At 41.5% G+C, this 26,599-nt stretch overlaps 1 protein-coding gene and 1 pseudogene across 4 annotated transcripts in view; one reads left to right on the plus strand and one right to left on the minus strand.

Annotated features, from left to right (window-relative positions):
• The window catches only part of Fam169a (family with sequence similarity 169 member A), a 58,926-nt gene that overhangs the window by 19,039 nt on the left and 13,288 nt on the right, over positions 1-26,599 (plus strand). For all 4 annotated transcript variants that reach the window (XM_029468558.1, XM_021180114.2, XM_029468557.1 and 1 more), the window contains exons 2-10: positions 3,178-3,312; positions 4,856-4,955; positions 5,331-5,416; positions 8,943-9,114; positions 17,530-17,709; positions 22,135-22,263; positions 23,401-23,507; positions 25,530-25,569; positions 25,998-26,148. In XM_029468558.1, the coding sequence (XP_029324418.1) occupies positions 3,181-3,312; positions 4,856-4,955; positions 5,331-5,416; positions 8,943-9,114; positions 17,530-17,709; positions 22,135-22,263; positions 23,401-23,507; positions 25,530-25,569; positions 25,998-26,148 (1,097 nt within the window). In that variant the 5' untranslated portion in view covers positions 3,178-3,180. The remainder of the gene's footprint in view (positions 1-3,177; positions 3,313-4,855; positions 4,956-5,330; positions 5,417-8,942; positions 9,115-17,529; positions 17,710-22,134; positions 22,264-23,400; positions 23,508-25,529; positions 25,570-25,997; positions 26,149-26,599) is intronic.
• On the minus strand, positions 20,077-21,240 carry LOC110307868 (annotated as a pseudogene).

Raw genomic sequence — 26,599 nt, forward strand, 5'->3', positions numbered from 1 at the left:
AAAGAGAGGCCCATTGGACATGCAAACTTTATATGCCCCAGTACAGGGGAAGGCCAGGGCCAAAAGAATGGGAATGGGTGGGTAGGGAAGTGGGGGGGGTATGGGGGACTTTTGGGATAGCATTGGAAATGTAATTGAGGAAAATACGTAATAAAAATAAATAAAAAAAATAAAAATAAATAAAAAAAAAGGTGGGTGGATCTGTGTGTGATTAGGCCTTAGAGTTAAAGAATTTGTTTTTCACATTAATACCAGTGATGGGTTTAATTGTTATTATGTCTTAAGAGGTAGAGAATTATTTTAGTTTTTTTATATTAAAACTTGTGATGGGTTTAGTTGTTGTAAAACTGTTCATAAGTTGTAGTTTATAGTATTTTTTCCCTGGTGCTTCTGTGCTTGTGAATTTGAGAACATCTAAATTGCCAAACTTGAGAAACGGGATTGTTTTTTATGTTAATAGTATACAGGTAAAGGAATAACATTTGACAATCAACTCAAACCTTGGAGTTATGTTTTCACTGAAAAGTCTTACTCTGAAGATGTTTAAGAGTGAAGCAGAATGAGTTTTCATAGGTCAGTCCTATTCCATCACCAAAGGAGAGTCCTAGTGCACAACCCATAACATCCAGCCCTTGTTGTCTCCTCTTCCTCCTTGAGCTCCCTTTGCAGCCGCTGCCGTCCCCTTCCCCCAACCAGCCCAAGGCCTCTCACATGGCTTTATATGCAGCGTAAGGTATTTCCCTAGTTTATTTATTTATTTATTTTTTACATCTTAAGTTTATGACACACAGCCGGCCATCCCTAGATTTATAAAACTACAGGACAGAATGACGGTTATTAGGCAGTACAAAAAAGTAGAGCAGGAAAAAGATCTATCAGTGTAATTTTCCCTCTACTTACTGTTGCTGACTGCCAGTCAACTGGACCATAACATTATGAGGTATATCTTGCATACCACAACATTCATCCATTGTGAATGTACATAACACAGTGACTTGCTTTGTGTGTGGCATGCAGAAGTTTTGTTTTGATTGATTTTTTAAAACAGGTTTGTATGTTGTTTATTAGCTGGACTAAATTTTTATGTTTTTATTTCTTGGGTTTGATTTTTTTTTTACAGTTAATTTGATTTTTAAAATATAGATTAAATTGTGGACTTAACATTTATCTGTAGAACATCTTTGTCTTTCAGAAGGTTTCTTTGGTTTTTTTGTTTGTTTGTTTGTTTTGTTTTTGTTTTTGAGACAAGGTTTCTTGACTTTCCTGAAAGTAGCTCTGTAGACCAGGCTGGCCTTAAACTCAGAGATCTGCCTGCTTCTGCCTCCCAAGTGCCTAGATTAATGGTGTGTGCCTGGCCCCATGTATTTAAAAAAAAAAAAAAATATATATATATATATATATATATATATTTTTTTTTTATTTCATGTGTGTATGCATTTTTTCATTTATATATGTGTACTACATGTGTATCTGTTGCCAGTGGAGGTCAGAAGAGGGCATTGGATCTCCTGGGACTGGATTGATAGATGGTTGTGATCTACCACGTGGATGCTGGAAAACTGAACCCAAGTCCACTAAGAGCTAAAGGGACTCTGGCCATTTTGAGTGTGACAAGCATAGCTCTGGAAGGACTTTCATTTCTCTCCCATTCCCTCTCCCTTGCTAAAAATCCTTAGTTACATTCCTAAACTAGCTCCAAGGTCTATTTGATTTGGCCACTTCCTCTTCCTGAAGCTGACTACCAAGGTCCAGCTATCAAAGTATTGTAGTGCAGCAGTCAAAAGCTTTGGCTCACATAAGTAACATGCCCAGTTAAAATTAAACACCTCATCCTAATACGGGGTTTCCCCTTGTACTTTTTTTTTTAAAGATTTATTTATTTATTATATGTAAGTACACTGTAGCTGTCTTCAGACACACCAGAAGAGGGAGTCAGATCTTGTTCCGGATGGTTGTGAGCCACCATGTGGTTGCTGGGATTTGAACTAAGGACCTTTGGAAGAGCAGTCGGGTGCTCTTACCTGCTGAGCCATCTCACCAGCCCCCCCCCCCCTTGGACTTTTTAAGCCACCATTTTCCTATGTGCCATGTCTGTTCTCTTTCCAGATGCAACCCTTTGTTCCCTCTTGGACGCGTACCCCTCCTTCTCCCTTGTTTCTTTATCCTTCTCCCTCTGTCTCTTGTATGTCTCTTATCCCTGTCCTCTGACCCTCTGTGGCAACTAAGTCTCCTTTGTTCTGAGAACTGGTCTTGGGGGTACCGAGGATTTTTTTTTTTTTTTTTTTAAACAAAAGCAACAAGTGTTCTTAACTGCTGAGCCATCTCTAGCCCCACCTGTGTTTTATAGTGACTTTTATGTTGAGGGCTATGTAAAGGGCATATCTATACATAAAATTTGATGTGTGTGAGCATTTGTGTATGTCTTACAACTATATAAACTGTTGTGTCCGGCCAGCAGATCACAGCCTGGGTTCTAGCCTGGAAAGGCATTTTGGAAACCTGGAAGAGAAGAGGGGCTAGGCGGTGAGAGAAAAGAATGAAGCTAAGACAAGATTCTGATCAAAGCTCAATTTTACTATTTTCAGACACTCAGTTATAAAGGAAGGGGGAGGGAACCCGATTTCCCCGCCAAGTAACTCAGGGTCCAGTAGCAGGACGAACACGTGTGTGCCTCCAGGCAACAAAGCGACAGGGTCCAGCAGTGGGCGTGGCAGGACGAATGAGCAGGAAGCTCCACCCTTGAGCAAGCAGGTTCAAGCAGGTGGGGGGAGACCACAATAAACGTTTATGAAGTACCCATGAATGCTTCATTGCCTATTTTTTGTTGTTGCTTTGAGACAAGGTATCTTATGTTATAGGCTTGGCTGGCCTGGAACTCTGTGTGGTTTAGGACATTCATAAACTCCAATCAGTTCCCAGCCTCAGTCTCAAGTGCTTGGATTACACATATGAGCCACCATATCTGGCTTTATTGCCTGTTTTGAATGTAAATGAATAATACTAGAAAGTTTTTGGCATAAGTGCCTAAATTAACAGACTATAAAGCTATCTATCTTGACAAAGTGGAATAGAAGGCTAATAGTAAAATACAGTAGGTTCCTTTGTTTGGGGGGTTGTTTTGTTTTCTAGGAAGAAAAGAAGGCATCCATTCTAAGCGTGTTGTTCCGTGTCTGTTAGAGAATGGCATTCCCTGTGGATTTGCTGGATAACTGCACGCATGAGGAATTGGAAAATTCTTCTGAGGATTACCTCTCCAGCCTACGGTGTGGGGACCCTGAACATCCAGAGTGCTTTTCTAGTCTCGATATTACGGTAAGCATTCCACACTGACTTTTACCATCTGTCCAGTTACACATGAAATCAATAATTACCAGAAATACGAGTAAAATGTGTTAATCTCAACTAAGCAATATTAACAAATTGAATGGCAAATCAGGGTTTTGGGTGTGTGTGTGTGTGTGCATGCGTATGAGCGTGTGCATTGTTGCATGTGGGGTGTGTGTGCATGCGGATGAGCATATGCATTGTTGCATGTGGGGGGTGTGTGTCCATGCATATGAACGTGTGCATTGTTGTATGTGCACACAGAGGCCAGAGGAGGACAGTAGACGCTTCTGTTGCTTTATACTTTATTCTCTGGAGACCGGGTCTTTGATCAGACCTGAAGCTTTGTCACTGAGTCAGGCGTGCCAGAGAGTGAGCCTTTAGATCCATCTGTGGCCCAGCCCATGCTGGGAGACAGAGAAGCTGACCAGTTTTGCTAAGACAAGATACATGTTGAAGCTGTGTCACTTAAATTTACTTTGAGTTTTACATTTTGTGAATTCAGAAGTTAGTTTTAATAAAAATCAGGAGGACTCCTCATTACATTTTTTGTGGCAGTAATATTTCCTTCTTTGAAAGTTTTGCAATTTTGAAAAATGAAAATTTTAATTATTAAGCTGTGTTACTTTGAGACATTGGATCATTTAAATTCCACTATGAACTGAAGTGACCAGACTTCTTAATATCTCTAAGGCCTCACAGCTTCTGGGATGATGACTTTAAAGAACTGAAAATTTTGATTATCTTTAGTTTGTGTGTGGGCATGTGTGGGAATCAGAAGACAGCTTTTAGTTAGTTCTCTCCTCCTGCTATGTGGAGCTGGAAGATTGAACTCCGGTTATCAGATCTGGCAGCCAGCTCTTTTACCCCTGAGCTATCTTACGCACAAGCCTGCTAGGAAGAAAGGGTTTTTGCCAGCACCAGTGTGCTCAGATTTGTCAGTGAACACAGAACAGTGTGAAAGAATTGTGTGTATCCTGATGAAGCGTCCTTTAACCTACTGCTTTCTTTTACTAGAAAATAAAATCGGTCCCTCGTGTGAAATCTAATGGTAATAAACTACATTATAGTAATTTTTTTTTTCCCGAGACAGGGTTTCTCTGTGTAACCCTGGCTGTCCTGGAACTCACTCTGTAGACCAGGCTGACCTTGAACTCAGAAATCCTCCTGGCTCTGCCTCCTGAATGCTGGGATTAAAGGCGTGTGCCACCACACCCGGCCTAACTATAGTAAGCTTGGCGGTGACATTTGCTTTTACTCAGTAGCATGGCTAGTGTCTAGGAATATTAATAGAAACATTTTCATTTTTTTTCCACAAGGAAATAAAATTCTTGCAGAATAGAAGCCACTTTCGTTGTTGCTTTTTGATTTATTCTTTCTAGGGGAGACTAGAGATATTACCTCCTATGAAATGAAGCTATATGTTAAAATAAATGGGAGATTAGCCTAAATTCTGGCAAATCCTTTGGTATCTTTCTGTCATGTATTTTCATTAAACTCTCCACTAATCTTGAATCATCTTATGTTTCAGATTCCCGTTAGCCTGTCAAATGTGGGCTTTGTCCCTCTCTATGGCGGCAATCAAACACAGAAAATTCTTGCTCTCTTTGCGCCTGAAGATTCTCTTACAGGTCCTGCCTTTGCTTTGTTTTTTTGTAAATTGAGGCACTTGAATTCACATTGTGAGGAATTTGAGAAACTTACACAAACTTCTTTTAAATTTTAGTTTTAGAAACATGTAATTCTCACTTGCATATAATTAAACCTTTAGTGAATGAAGAGGGTTTGAAAAGAGAGGTGGGAAGTGTGGGTTCAGGGTCTGGGGAGGGGAGGGAGGATAGCTGAGGGTAGAGACTGTCTGGATGTGATTCTCAGCATGACTGGACAGGAAAGCAAGCGAGAATGGGTGTATTTTATTGTGGATTTATATTCCTTATTGAGAAGCAGTAGTGCCTCTTTTAACCCTTTAGACTTAAAAATGTTAACGGCCATTTTTTCTATTTTAGCTGTGGCACTTTACCTTGTTGGTCAGTGGTGGGCCATTGATGATATTGTGAAAACATCTGAACCTTCTAGAGAGGGGCTGAAGCAGGTAATACGATCAGGTCCTTCCGTGATTCCTGTACACAGTGATGGTTGTGGTGAAAGCAGGGCCGTGTGAGCTTCCTCGAGTTCTATGGTCCTGCCTTTCCCGAGGATTAGGTGAGAAGGAGCGCAGGCTATGTGGGCTAGCTCACGGAAGCTGCCTCTCTCTACTTCAGCTTTTGAGCTTCTGTGGTGGAGGGGATGCTGGTTGTGGGTGCAGCTGAACCACATGAATTGGGAGGAACAAGAGGTGTGCCAGATTCTGACACCTCGGATAGGCTGTGTTGCCTGCTCTTGTTTCTGTTCTTTTGAGGGTAAAACTCTTAAGAGACATGAGATTCAAAGGGAAGGAATTTTAGAGAGTAATATAAGAGTATTATTTCTTGTGGATATTGTATATATTCTCATAAGGAAGAAGTCTTAGAATAATATACCAACCATCATTCTTTCTTAATATTGTATTTATTCTTAAGTATGCCTTTAGAATCTACAGTAAGAGGCCCATCTTACAGAAGCTGGGAGAGTGCATATTTGGATATTTTCCAGCAATTGTAGTGTAGCCTAATCTTGAACTCATATCGAGGAAGAAGGATTTAAGACACATATAAAGCCATAATCTAGGTGGGGATAGGTGTGCAAGAATGTAATGTACCAGGGCTGGAGAGATGGCTTAGTGGTTAAGAGCACTGACTGCTCTTCCAAAGGTCCCGAATTCAGTTCCCAACAACAACATGGTGGCTCACAACCATCTGTAAAAGGATCTGATGCCCTCTTCTGGTGTGTCTGGAAACAGTTACAGTGTACTCATATATAAATAAAATACATTTTAAAAGAAAAAGAGTATAACATATCAGCTCTGATGGAGAAAGAGAGTATCCCATAGAACTGAACTGTGATTGAGGCGGCATCTCGCAGAGGACAGAAGGACAAATAAATAGACTGCCCTCCTCTCCTCCTCAGGGGAGGAAACTGAAGCTTCCAGGTATGGACTGGGAAAAGAGAACGTCTTACGTCCAAAAACTAGACTTAATATCTGTATGACTGTATCAACTCTGAGGAGTAGGGAGAGCACTGAGCGGAGGTGCGGGAAGACCAGCCGTTCTAGTCAAGTTCTGGCTGATTAGGAAAATTGATCGTCGTTACAGAAGGAAGTAACAATTGCTTATAAATCTATGACATTGAGCACGTGCCATTGTTTAGACTGTACTCTCTTCTGCTTTATATTGGTGGTAAAATAAAGATTATAACCCCAGGCCTCATTTATGCTTAGTTATTTCCTGGAGGGTCCCAGGCTAGTGCTGCAGGACTTCGCCCCATTTCTGTCCTGGACATCAAGTCACACTGATGTCTTTCCAGTTCCCTGGAAGACATGGCTGGCATGCTTGCCTGTTTCCTCTGTCCCTATGTCTCCATGCTGAGTGAGAGAACTAGTCTCTGAAAAGCAGAATCCAGAAACAAAGATGGATGCTCTGTATTAGCCATTTTCCTGTGATAAAGCACCATGACTTTACAGAAGGAAGAGTGATTTGGGCTTACAGTTCCAGGAGAAGTGAGAGTCCATTATGACAGGGATGCATGACAACAGCCTCCGTGGTGTCCATGGTAGGAAGCTGAGAGATTACATCCTGAGCTACAAGCACTAAACAGAGACAGCAACTGGAAGTAGGGCAAGGCTATATTATCTAAAGCTTGTCACCAGTGATGTACTGTCCCAGCAAGGCTGTACTATTTAAACTTTTGAAAATACTGCCACCAGCTGGGATCCAAGTGTTCAGATACCTGAGCCCGTGGGCGGGTGACATTTCTCATTCAAACCACCATGCTTCGGATGTATCTGAATTGGCATCTGAAGAGTGCTTGCCTGTGTCATGAAGTCCTAGGTTTTTATTTAAAGGTTTATTTATTATTATACATAAGTACAATGTATGTAGCTGCCTTCAGACCCATCAGAAGAGGGCATCAGATCTCATTATGGATGGTTGTGAGCCATCACGTGGTTGCTGGGATTTGAACTCTGGACCTTTGGAAGAACAATCAGTGCTCTTACTGGCTGAGCCATCTCACCGGCCCGAAGTCCTAGGTTTTTGATCCCCAGCACCATATAAAGTAGGTGTGGTCCCAGCACCTGGTGGAGACAGGAGGATCAGAAATTCAAAACCATTCTCAGCAACATAGTACATTCATGATTGCCTGTGACTTCATGACACTGTCTCTAAAAAAATAAACGGAACACATACATTCAAATGGGAATAGGTGGAAGGTGACATGTGTATCTTTCAGAAAGATAATCTCAAACTGAAACAGCAGCGTGGGTGAGAAAGATTCGGCTTCAGTTAATAGGAAGTAAGAGGAAGCCTTGAATTTATGAAGCAAACTCACATTAGCTCTACACTATCTTCAGTGTTTATAATAAATGTGTGCTAAGCCTGGACAGACATAGAGGGTCTGAAGCATTCATCAGAGGATGGAGATTCCAAAGTTAGCCTCAGAGGCCTTATTCTTAATGTTACATGGTAAAACATGGAGAAAAACATCATAGCTATCTTCACATGTTGATACTCTGTGTGACTTAATATCAAAGAATAGCCACTGAGAAGTAGAGTTCAGCTCTGTGTGAGGGAGTTTTTGTTGCTTAGTGCTACATAACGAAGTGGCCTTGTCATTTAGTAGAGTAAGGTTGCTTTGCCATCTTGTGTTGTTTGGCTCAGGAGAGCCCCTGGCAGGGGTAGTGTATACACGGAGTTAATAGTTGTCTTCTCTGCACAACCAATCCCAGCAAAGTCGTTTCCTTTAGGGGGCTTGGAAGGAAAGAGACTTGACAAACAAATCCTGTTTCTAGCATTACAGATGCCTCTTGGGAACTGACTAGCAGCAGAGGCTGTGGTGTTCTCGTCGGTGTGGCCCTCGGAGCAGGATCTGGGCCCCCTGTGTGTAGCTAAGACTTCTCATCTGCTTTAGCGTTGGGGTGTGTGGGAAGGCTGGGTAGACTTAGAGCAAAGACAGGGCTGTTAAAGAAACATTTCACCTGACAAGAGGAGAGAAAGCTGCTTTCCCCGAGGGCGTAGTTATGGCTGCCTTCATGAAATGAGGTCACTATTCTCAGAGTAATTACTGTGGTTTTTGTTGTTGTTTGTTTGTTTAATAAATATTAAATGTAGGGGCAGTAATCCGGTGAAAGGATTGGAGTATGTAGTGGGGGCAGTAGTTAGGGCTACATACACCCCTTGGATCTGGGCAGCAAGAGTGACACTACTGAGTGAGATGTGGACAGTGTGTGCCTTGGGGCCTCCTTGCCCGTTTTTAGAATTTGCTACAAGGGGTATCCCATGCATAAAGCGTGTTTGTGGGAATGGGCCATTTTTGTTGCAAATGATTAGCCTTGATTGATGATTATAGGATGTTTTTAAATTGTGTTGACTGTACTTGAAGTGTTTGCATGACAGTAGGAGCTGAAGGAGCTGGGGACTGGTGATTGGTGTTTCCTCATAGCTGCATATTGTAACTGCTGTGCCTGCTGTTTGACTCTCTTGTAGGTGAGCACTCTTGGAGAAAGAGTGGTTCTGTATGTTCTCAATCGAATTATTTATAGAAAGCAGGAAATGGAGAGAAATGAGATCCCATTCCTGTGCCATAGCAGTACTGACTATGCTAAGATTCTGTGGAAGAAAGGAGAGGCCGTTGGGTTCTATTCAGTTAAGCCTACAGGTGAGTTTTACGTTACTTAAACTGTGTTACGGAATCTCCATTGTGACTCTCAGCTGTATTCGTATCTGTTAAATCAAGCCCTAGAGAGTGAATTGAGGTGCTTGCACTTGAGATTCCGTGGGAGTGTCACACCCTACTGTCTTGTGAGAGAGGACAGCTAGAAAAGCCTACTGCACAGTGAAAACCAGAAGATGGCCTTTCTTTCTTTCTGTACGGAGAGGAGACGACTGTCATTTCACCTTGGTCTTAGCCTTGCATCTGCTCTATTATTAAAGGTTGATATTTTGATTTCTGCTGTTACTGTTTCTTTTTATTTTTTATTTTTTTAGTTTTTCATTTATTTTTTATTTTTTATTTTTTTAGTTTTTCGAGTTAGGGTTTCTCTGTATAGCCCTGGCAGTCCTGGAACTCACCTTGTAGACCAGGCTGGCCTTGAACTCAGAAATCCTCCTGCCTCTGCCTCCCAAGTGCTGGGATTAAAGGCGTGCACCACCATGCCCAGGCGTTATTTTTTCTTATTAAAACACACATGACCTACATGTATTGCCATTTCTACTTAGCATCCTTAAAATAAATATTATCTTATTCTTTACTCTGTTGCTCAGGCTGATTCTGAGTATGCCATTCTTCATTTGATGTGTCTCTTGGGCCTCCCTTCTCTTCTGGGACCTGGGCTCTACTTTTACTAATCTGCTGGTCAGCTCTGCTTCATCTCAGCCTGGCCAGCTCCTAAGAATTTCTGCGCACCCACCGCCCACCCCTTCTTTCTAATTGCCTTGTCTTTTAAGCTCTGTCTCCCTCTGCTGGGTAGTAGTGGAACAGGGTGCTCATGTCAGCCTTTGGAGCTGAAAGAACGGTATGGAGCATAACTGAAATCACTGTGAGAAATTGTCCCAAAGAAAAACAAAAACATCCTTCCCTTCTCTCTTCCCTCCTTTCCCTCCCCACATACATAACAGGGAAATGATACACCTGCAGTTAGAAGATAAAATCTGCTTAGAAATATATATTCATGTGTGTGTGTGTTGAGTGTGTATGCCACGTGCACGTGTGGAGGTCAGAGTGCAGTTTTGAGTGCAATTTCTCTCCTTGACCTGTGAGCCTAGGGATGGAGTCTGGCCGGCAGGCAGCAGCACCTTTATATTCCGAATCCACTCCGGATCGGACCGAACCGGACCGGACCGGACCGGACCGGACCGGACGGAAGCCTTTGATAAGCAAGGTCATGGTCAGACAAAGGTCTTGCGAAGTCATTTGTTGAGTTTTTCTTAGCAAGTATTTGGTGGGGTTGTGAGTAAGGAGCACCCAGCTTTGGGATAAGGCAAAGGAGACTCGTTCTGAGGTCTGACCTTCAGTACAGTGACATCCAGGAAACTAGAAAAGATTTTTTGGCTTGAAATAGAGATTGCTATGAGGGATTTACAGCTTGATTTTCAGGTTGAGTTTTGTTCTAAGGGTATCTGTGGGTTGTGTTTTATCTTAATGAAGTGGTAACATTAACTAATTCCTTTAAGGTTGTGTGTGTGTATGTGTGTGTGTGTGTGTGTGTGTGTGTGTGTATGTGTGTGTGATTGCAAACTATTACATTATCCATCTCAGGAATGGATGTCCTCAGTATGGTGAATGGTCTTGCATACTGAACTTCTAGATTTTCACATCAAATTTTTTTTTCATAAATTAGTATTTTGATCATAATCTGTTATTTAGTCAACCTCTTCAGTATAACCCAAATTATATCTGCAAGTAATGGTCTTTGTATATTTCCAAACTAGGAATTTAGATTTAAATAGAAATAATAAGAATAATATTACTTTATGAAAATAGAAGCCATTTCTTAAATTAGAAATTGCCATGCAGTGGTGGCGCACGCCTTTAATCCCAGCACTTGGGAGGCAGAGGCAGGGGGATTTCTGAGTTCGAGGCCAGCCTGGTCTACAGAGTGAGTTCCAGGACAGCCAGAGCTACACAGAGAAACCCTGTCTCGAAAAACAAAACAAAACGAACAAACAAACAAAAAATATATTTAAGTTAGAAATTTCCATATTTACTTAAAAGATTCAGAGGAAGGAAATTTATTTTACTTCAAGCATTGGTATCAACATTTGAGTAAAGACAGGAAAATAAATATTTAAAAATGGAAAATAGACTAAAAGAAATAAAGATAATTGCTTGTTATCTCTTTGAGATTTTTGCTGTCTCAAGTCTATATGCAGTTGGGAACTGCCAAGTGTAAAGCTTGTTCCCTGAGTTCCTTTGTTAGAAGAATTATTCCCGAGTCTAAGGCAGTGGTGATGGCAGACTGGCCTGCACTGATTTCACGCCCCCTTTCCTGCATGGTTCTCCCGCAGCTCTTTGTAGGTGGGCGTGGCAATCTTAGTGTCCCACAGCCTGGAGTGCATCAAATGAGGCACGGGATTGTTTTCCCAGGCTTCTGGGACACAACTAGATTAGAATTGGAGTACTTCTTAAAAACAGAACAGGTAGGTTGGCTTTAGATATCAGTTCATCATGAGATGTCTGTATCTTCCAAAGTTCTGTTAAGGACAGGCATCCTCAAAATCTGTGATTGCTTGAAAACATGCAGCTGACTGACCATTTCAGTCCCCCTTCCCCTCCCCCCTCCACACCCCCGCCCCCCAAATCCCTGTCCTGTTCTCCTCTTTTCTTTTGAGACAGGGTTTTTCCCTCTGGCCCTGCTGTCCTAGAACTCACTCTGTAGACCAGGTTGGCCTTAAACTTAGAGATCCACCTGCCTCTGCCTCCAGAGTACTGGGATTAAAGGCGTGCGCCACCATGCTTGGCCTTCTGTTTTCCTTTTTAGGAGACTCTATTTGTAATGTACTTATAAAATGCAGGCTTGGCAACAAATTAGAGTATAGTTGTGTTTTTGAGAATTATAAAGTATAACCTGTCTTGGACCTGTTAAATCATGGATATGTTTGTCTTGTACTATGAGTGACTTAAAGGACAGCAGTAAATAGAAAATAATTGGAAATGTTGGTGGTCTCAAACATCATATTTTATCCAATTTCTTTTGTTGTTCTGTATTTAACAAAATCTTAATCTATAAAAATGACTTCACTTCTTTTTAAAGTTGGTCTCTTCAGTTCTTTGATTTTTTTTTCCCTCCCATTTTGATGAATAAAATAACTGTTGTATATTAAGTTTTAAAAATTGGAAAGAATTAATGTCACAGAAAATGGTTTCTCAGGCTGTAAAGGAGAGGGCAAAAGAGTCCCAACCAAGTGTGTGTGTGTATGTGGGTGTGCATGTGTGTGCGTGTGCATTAGTGAGTGTGTGGAGACGTGAGGTGGATGCTGGTCTTCTCCTCAGTCACCCTTCATCTTTCTTGGAACAGAATTGCTCAGTGAACCTGGAGCTCACTGATTGGCTAGACTGGCTGCTACCTCCTCAGCTGTTGGATTAGAGGCTCTTGCTCTTGTGCCTGACCTTTTTCCGTAGAAGTTAGGGATTGAATTCACAGATGTGCACTGACACCCCTGGCTCTTTTACACGAGTATTGTGATTGAATTCAGGTCCTCAGACCTGTGTGGTACACGGTGTACTGACTGAGCTGCTTCCCCAGCCGCTGGACAATCTGTAATAATTTTATAATCGTTATGCTGAATATTATGCAGTGCTTTTACATCAGGTATTCAGAAAGTTCACTTAAAGTTTTTGTTCAAATTTGAGTCATGACTGGGATTGAGTTACATATCTGTCAGTCCCTTTTCTGATGCCAGTGGTGACCAATAGGAAAGGTTACAAAGAGTGCATGCTTACTCTTCTGGTGATGCTTTCTGTCGGTGGAGCTCCAAGTAGTACAGGCAGCATGGTGGAAAATGGAACAGAGTAGAACTGGATCAAACTGGCTCTTGTCAGTATAGACCTGTTGAGAACCATTTTTTTGTTGTTGTTTTTTTTTTTTGTTTTTCGAGACAGGGTTTTTCTGTGTAGCCCTGGCTGTCCTGGAACTCATTCTGTAGACCAGGCTGGCCTCGAACTCAGAAATCTGCCTGCCTCTGCCTCCCAAATGCTGGGATTAAAGGCGTGCGCCATCACACCCGGCTCGTTAAGCACTTCTTTTTTTTTTTTTAATTAATTAATTTATTATATGTAAGTACAGTGTAGTTGTCTTCAGACACCCCAGAAGAGGGTATCAGATCTCATTACAGATGATTGTGAGCCACCATGTGGTTGCTGGGATTTGAACTCAGGACCTTCGGAAGAGCAGTTAGTGCTCTTAATCGTTGAGCCATCTCTCCAGCCCCTGAACACTTCTTAAAAGGTCTACCTGATCCTAATTCTTGAGACAGGGTCTATGCAGACCAGGCTGGCTATGGGGGCTGTCCTCAGACTCAGATCTTCCTGCCTCTTTCTTAACTCCTGAGTGCTGGGATTAAAGCTTGTGCTTCTAATGGGGAGTGTGTTTCAGCATGGGTTTTAGAGATAAACTGTACTCATACCATATCATCCTTCTTGTGCAACATTTCTTAGCATCTTAGAAAAAGATGGATGTAAGCTTGTGGGACTGAAATACTGGAAAGAATAAAGTACAGTACAGAGTGCAGTGAATTCATTGCCTGAGATGGGCTCTGAGCTTCAGCTAGCTGAAGATGAATAGTAATTATTTTATTTTAAATTAATAAAATTTAGTCTGTCTAAAATTTACAGTGTTGGGTAACTTGAAACATCTTCTGATGGGCAGTGGTGGCACACACCTTTAATCCCAGTACTTGGGAGGCAGAGAGGCAGATTTCTGAGTTCAAGGCCAGCCTGGTCTACAGAGTGAGTTCCAGGACAGCCACGGATTCACAGAGTTTCTATCTTGAAAAACCAAAACAAACAGACAAACAAACAAACAAACACCTTCTGGATGATTGTGAGGGTCATTATTACTCAAGCCCAAACTAGACCCTTACCAAGTTTCCCTGAGTTGGTTTCTTTTAGATAGCTAACACTTAACTGACTCCGAAAACCTGAAGAATGATTGCCTAATTTGTGTTCATCATACAGTGTGGGAAAGATATTCCCCACATTGACACGTTTATGAGATGCTAAAGGTGGTTTTAGGGTGGCGAAGGATTCGGTGAAGGGCTACTTTCTTGGTGAACAAAGAAGTGACTTGGTGAGAGGAGGAAGCTGCTCCCTCTGGCAGAATAGGCTTGTGAGTTCTGCTACTAGATCTTGAGTAGTATCACTGAAGTGTTTATTTATGTTATTTTTAGGTGGCATACAGATGAGGAATAGGAGAGGGAAGAGTAGGGGAAAGAATAAGGGACACATTGAGAATAGTAAAAGCTCTGTCCTTGAGGAACTTGATTTTAGAGGGAGAGAGGGTAATGGGCAGACAAGTAGGTGCTAGGAAAAGGATCCGGTAGATTAAAGAGAGGGTATCAGAGGGTGTCGGAGAAGCTATTTTAAATAGAGTGGTTAGGAGAAGGTTTTCTGAATGAGCTGATGGAGTAACAGGAAGTGTGAGTCTCAGAAGAGATTCCAGGTAGGAACTGAAAGTGGAGAAATAGGTTTGAATACTTCTGAAATTGCAAATGGCTTCCAAGCTTGGTTTATAGAGTGAGTGATAGAATTTGGAGAGGGTAGAGGTTGTATCTTCAAAGGTTTCTAGGCCAAAGAGAGAGTGAATTCTGCCCTGTGGTGATTCAGGATGGAGGGTAACACCATCTTTCTTGCTGCCCCCTGCACCCAAAAAACCAAGGGTTTCTTTGTGTAGCCCTGGCTGTCCCAGAACTCTATGGTGACAGACATTCGCCTACCTCTGCTGCCTAAGTGCTGGGAGGAAAGGATGCCCCACCTCCGCCTAACTCCTTCATGCTCTTGGCAGCACTAGGAGTGCAGAGACAGTGCCCAGACTGTGCAGGTGTTCTGTGCAGTCCAGAGAATGACTTACAATAAACTAAGTCATGCTTTCAGTTTATTTTTTATTTTATGTGTATGAGTGTTTTTCCTGCATGTATATATGTGTATCGTGTGTATGGTACCCACACAAGTCAGAAGAGGGAGTCAGATACAATGGAACTAGAGTTATGGATGGTTATGAGCCACCATATTGGTGCTGAGAGCTGAATGCAGGTCCTTTTCAAGAACAGGTGCTCTGAACAACTGATCCATCTCTACTCATAGTATTGGTTTTGAATGACTGAGTTTCTAAGATAGATAGCAGAACACCTTTAAATAAGCGGCTTAAAATGTCTAGCAGAAATCAGTTGGGTGAGCCCACTGAGGCAGGTAACTAGAGTTGTTGATAAAAAGTCTCCCATGTCATTGCACACCCCCACTTGAGGCTTCCAAGGAAAAGAATAAATAACAGCTAATAGGTAATGTCATCAAATCCATCAGAAACCCAGTGGGGAAGCACCAGTAAGGCACCTAGCTGGAGTTCCAGATCGAGAGAGCCCCTCCCAGCAGATAGATAGCAGTAACAGCATCAGAGCTGGAGCTCACAATGACCAGCTGAACAGAAAGGAGGCAGTTACGTTAGCTGGAGTTCCCTGGTGAGCTTCTCTGCGGGCTTGTGCTGCCCGTGACTGAACTCCCAACGTTGGTCTTACACTCTTACAGCATGGGATAAAGAATTGTAACATTATTTATCCGTTTATCCGTTTTAGTTGTTAGAACATGATGTTTTTGTCCTTGAGCTGTTTTGTTCTCTTCCCTCTCTGTCACAGAGCTGTTTTTGTTTTGTTTTGTTTGACTCTTTGTTCATTTTTGTGGTGGGGGCACATGCCTAGACAAGGGGCCTTAGAGGAGACTTAAGACAAACGTGTTTAGGTTTGAAATGGGGAGGGACCTCCAGAGCCAGCTTCTTGGTGAGCCGAAACTGCTCCTGACAACTCATCAGTACAGAGCATGTCAGCAGGGTTGAGAGTGTAGTGAAAGGGCTGCTTTGGAAGGCCTGGGGTTGGTGCTGTGGCCTGGGCAAAGGAAACAAGGCCCAAGGCATTGTTGCTGTTCCTGCTGCAGGATTTCTGATGGACTGTTGTAGGCTGCAGAAAGGACCAGGGGTGAGTGCTGGGCGCTTGGCTCAGAGTGACTGGACAAGCGGATGTTAAGATTCACTGAGAACATGTGTAAACTTGAGGGAACATACTTTCAGATTTGTCTCTGCAGAATTTGATTATAAATAGTATACATCAAATGTGTAAGTTGCTATTTTATTTATATTTTAAATAAGTTGCATATTCATATACCATAAAATTTACACATTTCAAATGTATCATTTCACCAGTTTTGTATCATTTTTATTATTACAAAACAAAATCTATATACAATAGTCACTCTTATTTCCAGCCTTTGGCAACCATGAATCCATGGATTAATCCATGAATTAATCTAGGTCATATGTTGTGTGGCTTCTATCTAGCTTTTCTTTCTTTCTTTTCTTTCCGTTCTCTTTCTTTTCTTTCTTTCCTTTCTTCCTTCTCTCTCTCTCTCTCTCTCTCTCTCTCTCTCTCTCTCTCTTTCTTTCTTTCTTTCTTTCTTTCTTTCTTTCTTTCGGCTTAATAGTCTTTTTCCAGGTCTCATATAATATATTGTAGTATGAGCCGGGCGTGGTGGTGCACGCCTTTAATCCCAGCACTCGGGAGGCAGAGGCAGGCGGATTTCTGAGTTCGAGGCCAGCCTGGTCTACAAAGTGAGCTCCAGGACAGCCAGAGCTATAAAGAGAAACCCTGTCTCGAAAAACAAAAACAAAAAAACAAAAACAAAAAAACAAAACAAAACAAAAAATATATTGTAGTATGTATCAGTATTTCACCTCTTTGGAAAAATTAGATTTATTATATCTCTATTACTGTTTTGTTTGCTTGCCTGTATGTGTACCGTGTGCATGTCTTGTGACCTCAGAGATCAGAGGTGGGATAGAGTTATGGATGTTTGTTATGGGTGCTGAGAACCAATCCCTGACTCTGTGAGCCATTTCTCCAGTCCAACTCTTCATTTCTTCTTATGACCAAATAGGATTTCCTTGTAGAGTGTTCTAGTCAGACTTTGGTTGCTGTGACCATATATCTGAGTAAAAGCAATTGAAAGTATTTATTTTTGGCTCATGGTTTTAGCTGTTTCAGTTCGTGGAGCAGATAGAGAAGGTTAGGTTATATCTAAAGATAGAGTGTAATATACATATAGTCATAGCCAAGTATGTACGTCATGAAATGTTAGTAAGCTACTTGTCCTATATTACTGTTGGCAAACATAAAATAACAGCTATTCTTACTATCACACATATACATTATAGTGTATAACAAAAGTTACAATATACTTTATTACAGAATATACACATTTTTGGTGTGCTTTTTTATTTAAGGGAGAAGCTATTTTCAGAAATGTTAACTCATGTTTACTAAATGTCCATGTAACTTACTGTGTAAAATTCTTTGGTTTCTCTTACTGCTGCAGGAAGCTTATGTGCCTCATTTCTTACTCAGAATTACCAACTGCCAGTTCTTGATACAATGTTTATAAGGAAGAAATACAGAGGAAAAGATTTGGGGCTTCATATGCTGGAAGATTTTGTTGATTCCTTTACAGAAGATGCACTTGGCTTACGGTATCCACTGTCTTCTCTCATGTACACAGGTAAGTGGACTGAGCTGGAAAATGTTAAACTTGGTGTCACCTAAAGTTTGTTTCTCCAGAATATTGTAAATGTATATTACCAGTTTTAAATGAATTTGAAAGTTTTTACTTTCTAGGACTTAACTTTATAAGTGTAATTTTATTTTATGGTATCTAGTTGTTATATAGAGGATAACTTTTTTATTTTTTTAAATGTTTTAAATGGAGACAGGCTAGGCTGGCTTTGAAATAATGATCCTTTTGTCTTAACCTCCAGGCTCTGAGATTACATGCCAAGGAGTTTGTAACATTTTTTGCAAGGCTTCTTTTTTTCCCCCAAAGCTTGCTTGCTTATTTATTTATATTTAGTCTCTTTTCTGCCCTCCATGGGCAGCAGATACACACATAGTGCACAGACATACATGCAGACAAAACTCATACATGTAAGAGAACCACATTTAAAAAAATAGTTTGCAGTTTCTGTATAGCAGCACTAATGTTTTTTTTTTTTTTTTTTCTGGTTTTGTTTCCTGCCACTTTATTCTGTCTTTCACACATACAAATAAGTCACATGTTATTGAGGAGCTAGAATTTTCTTTTACAGGTTCTTAGTCCTTTATTAAAATTTTAAAAACAGACTCAGAAGGAAGCTTGAGAATTTTTTGAGAATTTGAGAGAAAAACCAAATGATTGCCAAGCCCCGAGTCCCAGCAGCTGTTAGGAGAGAGAGAGAGAGAGAGAGAGAGAGAGAGAGAGAGAGAGAGAGAGAGAGAGAGAGAGAGAGAGAGAGAGAGAGAGAGAGAGAAAGAAAGAAAGAAATGGAAGACTGAAAGCCATGCCTGTGACTTAGGGTCAGCAGAGGAGAGATGGGCAGGCAGCCGACCAGAAATTAAAGGCATGGATGGCTTTGTAGTTAAGGATGGCAAATATTAAAAATCTGAGAAGAAATCCAAACCTTCTGTCTCAAGCATTTGGCATTAGAGATGCCTACCTGTGACTGCAGACCGGCCTTGGTGACCATTTACACATGTGCGTGAGAGGTGCCTTGGTTACCAGTGCTGCTCCTTACTACACCCGGGCAGAGCTTTAGAGTTGGAGAGAAGGACTGGACAGTGCCCAGTTCCAGTCAGTCTATGGACTTGCACTAGATACTCATCATTTGTTCACCTGATAGAATGGTATCCTGCTATTCTTGTAATCGGGATGCAGATTAGACAGCCTTGACAACAGTTTGTTTTTGATGAGAATTACATAGCCTGAGCATGCTTCACCAAGATGGAAACTGCTCCGGGTCTGGAACTTACTAAGCGTACGTCGTTCAAAAAGTTGCATGTTTCAGAACATTTTTAATTTTCAGTATGCCCAATAGTAAAGTGTATGCAAAGTATTTAAAATAGGAATAACTCTGAAATTGGAAACATAGCATTTTCGATACAGGGGTTTGCACAGTTCATTCTCTATACAGTTCATCTTCCCTTTGGAGCTGTATAATTCCACCTCCCCTTTGCCTTTGCTCTCTAAACAGTTCAACTCCTGAAATCCGTGCATCCTTCTTTCTCGTGATGTCATGTTTGCGTGTCCGTAACTTTTTAAAGCATTATGTGCTTTGTGGTTGTTTTTATTAACCAGTCTATAATTCTGGTGATATTTGTCATTTAATAGGTATGTTCTGTGGAGGTGTGCACAGTGCTGTATATGCGCCATTGTGTATCCAGACCTTTGTCTGTGCAGTGTGAAGGCCCTGTGACCTCCCTCTGAATTATCTGTTCTAGTTAGATCAGCCCAGTGTGAGCAGATAAGTGATGAATATTGTTTGATGATGGCCGTACACGCTGCAGTAGAGAGAAGCTCACCAAAGTGCTAAGCCTTCATTTTTTGAAGAAACAGAGGGGTTCAGCCTTCTTGGAAAACGCTAACACCGTGCTAGCTCACTCCACTTTACTCTTTTTTTTCCCTTCAAAGTAGAGCCAGAGCCCTGGCAAGTAAATGAACAAGCTTTTAATACAGCTCAGTTATGTAAAATACTGTACACTGTAAAAGCTCTAGAAAACTAGAGCTTCAAGTCATGTTTTTAAAAAGCCATAACCTCAATTGAAAAACCAAGTGGAGTACAAAACTGCAACAAGAGCCCACTGACTCCATGACTTCTTGCTCCTCAAGTCCTGCAGAGCTGCAGCCATAGCCAGGAGTCATCACATTGGTCTGCTGTGTAGACAAGCTTGTCCAGTCTTGGGGTAGGTAGGAGCTGCATTGGGTCCTGATGTCATTGGGTATTAAACTGGACCAGGCAGCAGAGTATTGAGAAACAGCCAGCATGAAGGGAAGGTGCAACACTGCCACCCCTATCCTACCCCAAGCTTCAACTTCTGGGTATTGGTTCTTCCTGGGAGCTGTGTTGAGTTCTTGCAAGTTTGCTTGTTAACATATCCACAGGAAGGCCCCACAGCATGGTCTAATGGTGATTGCTCCAGCTTGCTCAAGTACTACAGCCTCTCATTTCACCATGTGCTGCAGATGAACCATTTAGCTGACCTTCTCTTGCCATCCCTGCTGATCTGCCTCTTGTGGAGATCTCACATGTCAGTCGCTTGAAATATTCTGGAAGATCAGCATAGTCATTTCCATAGGAGATGACCTTTATCCCCTTGTCCANCATGTTTTCTCGAAGCTTCTTGAATTCATCTACNTCTCCTCTCNGAACCAACATGAAATGTTCTAGGTCAGATTTATGCTTGACAGCCTCTAGGAACAGGGCCTGGAAAGTGGTGTCGTCCACTGTCCAGCCACAACCCAAGAAAAGAAATGACTTGTTTTTATAGAGTTTCTGAATCTCTCTCATAACTTCAGTGTTCCTGAGCACATTCTGATATCCAGCTGGGTGGAGGACAATGCCACTAGGATTGGTGTAGACCTCATGGATGTGTAGCACACTTAGCTTCTGCTTCTCCTGAGCCCACTCCAGGACCTTTTTCTCATCAGTAAGGTCAAGGGATTCAAGCTGTTTTCCCTGGTCAGCTGCATAGAGTTCTAGGAGATTATCAAAATTTGTAGTTAATACTAGGGCTCCATTTTCCATCAGATGGAGAACAGACTGAAGGAGCTGTTTTCCAGAATCTTCCATCTTTGATTCTAGGTCATCAAATACTTCATATAAACAGTCTTTGAAAAATGTGGATCGAACATTACTGGTATGAGGGGAGAGTTTCTGAATGAGGTCATGGGCGACATGGACGAGGTTCTTGTCTTCATGGAGACACTTCTGAAACTTTTTGCTTTCCTCGTCTTCTAAAAGATCAAAATCAATAGCAGCATCCAGTAAGGCCTGGATTAAGCCCTTCCAGGATTTCAGGGCTGGGACCTGCGGTGCAACCGCAGCACTGATGCCTGTCCCAATCACCAGCACAAGTTTCGAGGCTTTTTGGTTTTCAGACTTGGAAGCAGCTTCCTGGGCTTTTTGGTGGGGGGTTCGCCATCATTGAAGAATCCAAAAATCTTGTTTATGTCAGAGGCCTGGCTCCCTGTAGAAGCCATCCAGTTTAGTCTATAGTCCAACTCCCCAATGATCCACTTTACTCTTTTCAAACATTATGCAACGTTAATTGGGGCTGAGAAAGGTTTCAAGTACCAAAGTTCTCTTGTCCTTGCTGCCTGAGAGCAGACCACCCACACGAGTCTCAGTCCCTTTGACCGTGGCTAGCCAGAATCAAAGAAAGAACAAGAGGTTTGCCATGAGTTGGTGCAGCACAGAGCACCAAGTGTAGGATTTCCAGAGAGACAACATTTCATTGAGGGTCAAACAATCTCGAAACAATTTCTCAGCCTTTACTGACTAACTCAGACAGAGCAAAGATTTTGCCGAGACATTTCACTTACAGCCAGACACAAAGGCTTTACGATACATGTCACTGCAGTTTTGGCCTCTTTTTTGTGACTTATTTTGACAAACGGTCAAATGCTTGTGTAGTATCATTTTAAACATCGCATAGTGACTCCTTTTGCATATATACTGACATTCTTTAGATTGTTTTCATTTAAACTTGCTATTTGAAATGTAACATTTTTACTTTTTAAAAAAGGATACATTTATCATTTTATATGAATGATTGTTTGGCCCATGTATCTGTACTGTGTGAGTGCCAGTGCCTGTGGAGGCCAGAGAGGGCATTGAATCCCCTGGAATTGGAGTTACAGATGGTTGTGAGCTATCATATGGCTTCTGGGAACCAAACTCAGGTCCTCTGGAAGAGCAGCAAATGCTCTTAACCACAAAGCCATCTTTCCAGCCTCAAGATTGTCCTGTGACTGAGACGACTGTTCACTCTGAGGCACCTTGGTCATGTCTCTGGAGCAAAGGTCATGCTCCTCACTGAGTACTGGGACATCTTTCTTTCCTCTGCTCTTTTTGCCATTTGAGATTTCTAGGACATTGTTAAATGTGTTTTGCAGCTTCCAAGCAATACTTTGAAAAGTATCCAGGAGATCATGAACTTCTTTGGGAAGTTGAAGGTGTGGGTCACTGGCATCAGCGAATACCAGTCACCCGAGCATTGCAGAGAGAGGCTATTAAAGTTACAGGTAAGACTGTAGAATATGGGACACTTTTAAAAACAGCACCCAATGGTGGTCATGTCTTATATACCTCAGGGCAGTGTTGTGATCTTTCTGGTTGCAGACTGTCTTAATTAGGGTTTTACTCTTGTGAACAGACACCATGACCAAGGCAAGTCTTACAAAGGACAACATTTAATTGAGGCTGGTTTGTAGGTTCAGAGGTTCAGTCCATTGTCATCAAGGTGGGAACATGGCAGCATCTAGGCAGGTATGGTTCAGGCAGAGCTGAGAGTTCTACATCTTCTGAAGGCTGCTAGTAGGGGACTCACTACCAGGCAGCTAGGATGAGTCTTAAAGCCCACACCCACAGTGACATACCCACTCCAACAGGGCCACATCTACTCCAACAAGGCCACACCTTCTAATAGTGCTGCTCTCTGGGCTGAGCATATACAAACCATCACACAGACCCTCTTTTAAAATTTGGAATTTTTATTGTGCTTTTGCTTTTGAGTCACTAATAAAAAAGAGGCGTAGAGGGGGCTGGAGCAATGTCTCAGCAGTTGAGAGCAGTTGTAGCTCTCGTAAAGGACTGGGTTCAATTGCCAGTATCCATGTGGTGGCTTACAACCATCTCTATAACTCCAGTTCCATGGGATCTGACACCTTCTGACCTCCTTGGCCACCAGGTACACGTTATACCTACATATATACTGGAAAAATATTCATACATTAAATGCGTCTGAAAGGTAAAAGTACAACACAAAAGACAATGCCAGGCGTGGTGCACGCCTTTCATCCCAGCACTTTAGGCAGAGGCAGGTGGAGCTCTTTGTTCTAGGCCAGTCTGGTTTACAGAGTGAGTTCCAGAATAGCCGGGATGACACAGAAATCCTGTCTGAAAAAATAAAAACAAAACAAAACAAAACAAACAAACAAACAAAAACTCAAATAGCAATGACAAGAACAAAACCTGACCTAGACTAGCCCAACCAAGTAAGGATCGGGAGTAAAAATAATATATTAATAAAGAAGCATGGATTAGGCTTTGGATCAATGGATTAGTGACACGGTATTATAAAGGAGACATACCTAAAACTCAAATAGTATTAATATAAAAAACATGATTGGTTCATAATTAAAAATTTTTTCTTCATGTAGATGTTTCTCAATATGAAGCCACAAGACCTGTGTCTGGAGAATATGGTCTTGCTGCTGTGCCAGGATATGAACCTGGAATGGACGACACTCAGTCTAGTGAGCTGCAGGTACGTCTTTGACCCTCATAGGAAACTGTCGTGTTTTGTGTCATTTGTGTTTGTTGCTTGTTTCGAGTATGGTGAGCACTAAGCGTGGCATCCTATGTGCTCTGGGCAAGGGTTTTACCACTAAAGCCCATCCCCAGCCCGCCCGGTGCTCTTTAGTCTGCCGTGGGTCTCAGCATGTTACTCAGGTAGGCCTGTATTCTAGCCTAGTTTGAACTTGAAAACACCCTGCCGTAGCCTCATGAATAGCTCAGACTGGAAGCTTCTGTACCCACCGTTTCAGACATTTATTACATAAGCTTAGGTAATTTTAACTGCATTCATTTTCTTGGTGGCTCTGTCAATTGATTATTAAAGATTTAGTGCTTTTTGAAAAATATTTGTAATGATGTTTACAGTATTACAAGCTAATTAAAACTAATTTAGGATACATACATATGTATTGTTTATTATTGAGACAGTGTCTCATTAAGTTGCTGTGGCTGGCCTAAAATTCACAAAGTCTCATCTGCCTCTTCCTCCTGAGTTCTCAGACTCAGTGTGGCACCATGCCTGGCAAGCATAAACTATATATTCTGCCATTTTAAAGTTCATATTCTTACTATAATGTTTTAGTAAAAAATGTGACATTTATTATGTACATTATTTAATGATTGGATTGGGATCATTTGTACCTCAAACATTTACTGTTTTTTTAATTGGCATCTTCAAATTTACATAGTTCTACAAGTATTCTGAAATACAGGATAAATTTTTTTCAGCTTTAAATAGATCTTTTGATACCATGTTATAATTCAGTGAGTGTGGAATGGATAAATTGAGTGTTTGGAGTTTTGTAATGGAGTAGGTATCAGAGCAAGAAGTGGACATTCAAAGGTATGGTTCTTGTATACATGAGAGAACTAGATGATCCATTGTTAAAGCAATGGCTATACTTCAGGATAATAATTGTCTTAGTTATTATAGCGTAGCACAAGGATGACGTGAAGGGTAGGTGGGAAGTCTGAAAACGTTATCAGGGCATTTTAGCAGGTAAAGGAGATGTATGCTTATTATGAAAGAGATTAACTATTAAATGCTTTTTCGTTTGTATTCTGTACAGTGGTAAGATATTGATTAAGCAAGGGAGTCAGTCATACAGCTTGTGACTGGGAAGCAATCTTTTTTTTTTTTTAAGATTTATTTATTATATGTAAGAACACTGTAGCTGTCTTCAGACACTCCATAAGAGGGCATCAGATCTCATTATGGATGGTTGTGAGCCACCAAGTGGTTGCTGGGATTTGAACTCAGAGCCTTCAGAAGGAAGAGCTCTTAACCGCTGAGCCGTCTCTCCAGTCCTGAAGCATTCTTTTACTGGGTGTAAGGGCTTAGGTAGTAGATAGGATGGTAGTTAAAGGGAATACTTGGCCAGTGAAGAAGCTGTTGGGATTGTTCAGATTAAGATAATAAAATAAAGCCTTGGCTATAGCAATAGTAATGAGACAGGGAGCCTTCGTTCAAAATCAGCAAGCTTTGTGATTGGTTGAATGAGATTTAGGACTATCTCATTTCTGTTCCATAGGCTTTAACTGGAATGACTGTAATTGTTGCCATCAATGTAGAGAAAAAATTGGGGGAATTTATCTTGATGGGTTTAATGTGAAGTCAGATGAACCCTCTGTTGGGAGACCCTTGCTTTGGAAATCAGGCTACATGTTGAGGAACTTTAGTCGTGTGTTTAGTTCCTCAGCAGTAGAGATCTAAGCGAAGGTCATATGAAAACAACACAAACAGCAACCTCAACAACAGCCCTCACCCAGCAGAGCAGAAGGCTGTAGACATTTCAGATCCTTTGCTGAATTCTTAGGCTTATAACGAACCAAGGGCTATAATATAATCTTTTAATTTCGAAGGTAGATTTCTTAACAAAACGTACTATTGGAATACAATTAAATATTGTTCTTTGAAACTATGAATGAAAGAGGTCCATAGTGAGAAAGAATAGTTTAAAACATTAGATTTTAATCTTTATCTCTATTTTAGATCCATTCCCTAAAAGATGCCTTTGCTAGCACTTCTGAAGGTAAGAAATCAGCTGAAATCACTTCTTGTAGTAAGTGTTCTAGCCTGGGCTCTCCTCCCAACTCCACTGCCTCGGATTTCACTGTGAGAACACGGAGGGTGCTGGTGAGCACCGCATCTGTACTTGTAGCACGGGGATCATAATATCCACATCATTTCCCAACATCAGCAAGAGAGAACATGGAGGAGAGTGTAGACACAGTGACCGCCGTGATGACGTAGGGATATGTGCAGTGGACATCAGCCATTATTTTATAATGAAAACAAGTGCTGACGCTGCTCTTCTTAGCTGACCTGCAGGAAGGAGCAACACTGTAACGGGGCTGTGGGCTGCCATGCTGCAGATCTAGCATTGCTGTGTTGCTGTGTGTGTTCCTAGATAGTCCTTCTCATCCAGACTCAAACGCGGTTTCCCTGCTTTCCCCTCAGGTCCAGGGAAGACTCCTGTTTCCACGCGTACTCGGAGCAGCCATCTAAAGCGACCAAAGATTGGGAAGCGTTTTCAGGATTCTGAGTTTAGTAGTTCTCAAGGTGAAGATGAAAACTCTGCCAAGACTTCACCTACGGCTTCAGTAAACAAGTGAGGAACTCATGCTTTTCACTCCCACTGTGTCGTGTGTTGTTGCTTCTATACTGTGGGAATCTAGTCCTGAAGGCAGAGCTGCTGTATGTGGGCCAGCAGGCATCCTTGCAAGGGTTTGCATCTAGCTTCTGCTACAAGATGACCCGTCAGGCTTCCCAGGGCTGTCACCATCTGAACAGTGTTGTACAGAGTAACCTTAGTGAGTAAGAGGTTGGAATAAACTCACCCATGGCATCTTCCATTGTGCAAATCCAGAGTATTCTAGTCATCATGTCTCTCAACAGATTCATTACCATCACTTTTGAATTTGATAGGATAGGTTTTAGTAATGTTGAAGCTTAGATTCATTACCATCACTTTTGAATTTGATAGGATAGGTTTTAGTAATGTTGAAGCTTAACATCTGTTTTTTTAAAATTCAGATACTTTTTTTTTTTTTTTTTTTTTT

This window comes from Mus caroli, chromosome 13 (genome assembly GCF_900094665.2).
Source record: "Mus caroli chromosome 13, CAROLI_EIJ_v1.1, whole genome shotgun sequence".
NCBI classification, from domain to species: domain Eukaryota; kingdom Metazoa; phylum Chordata; class Mammalia; order Rodentia; family Muridae; genus Mus; species Mus caroli.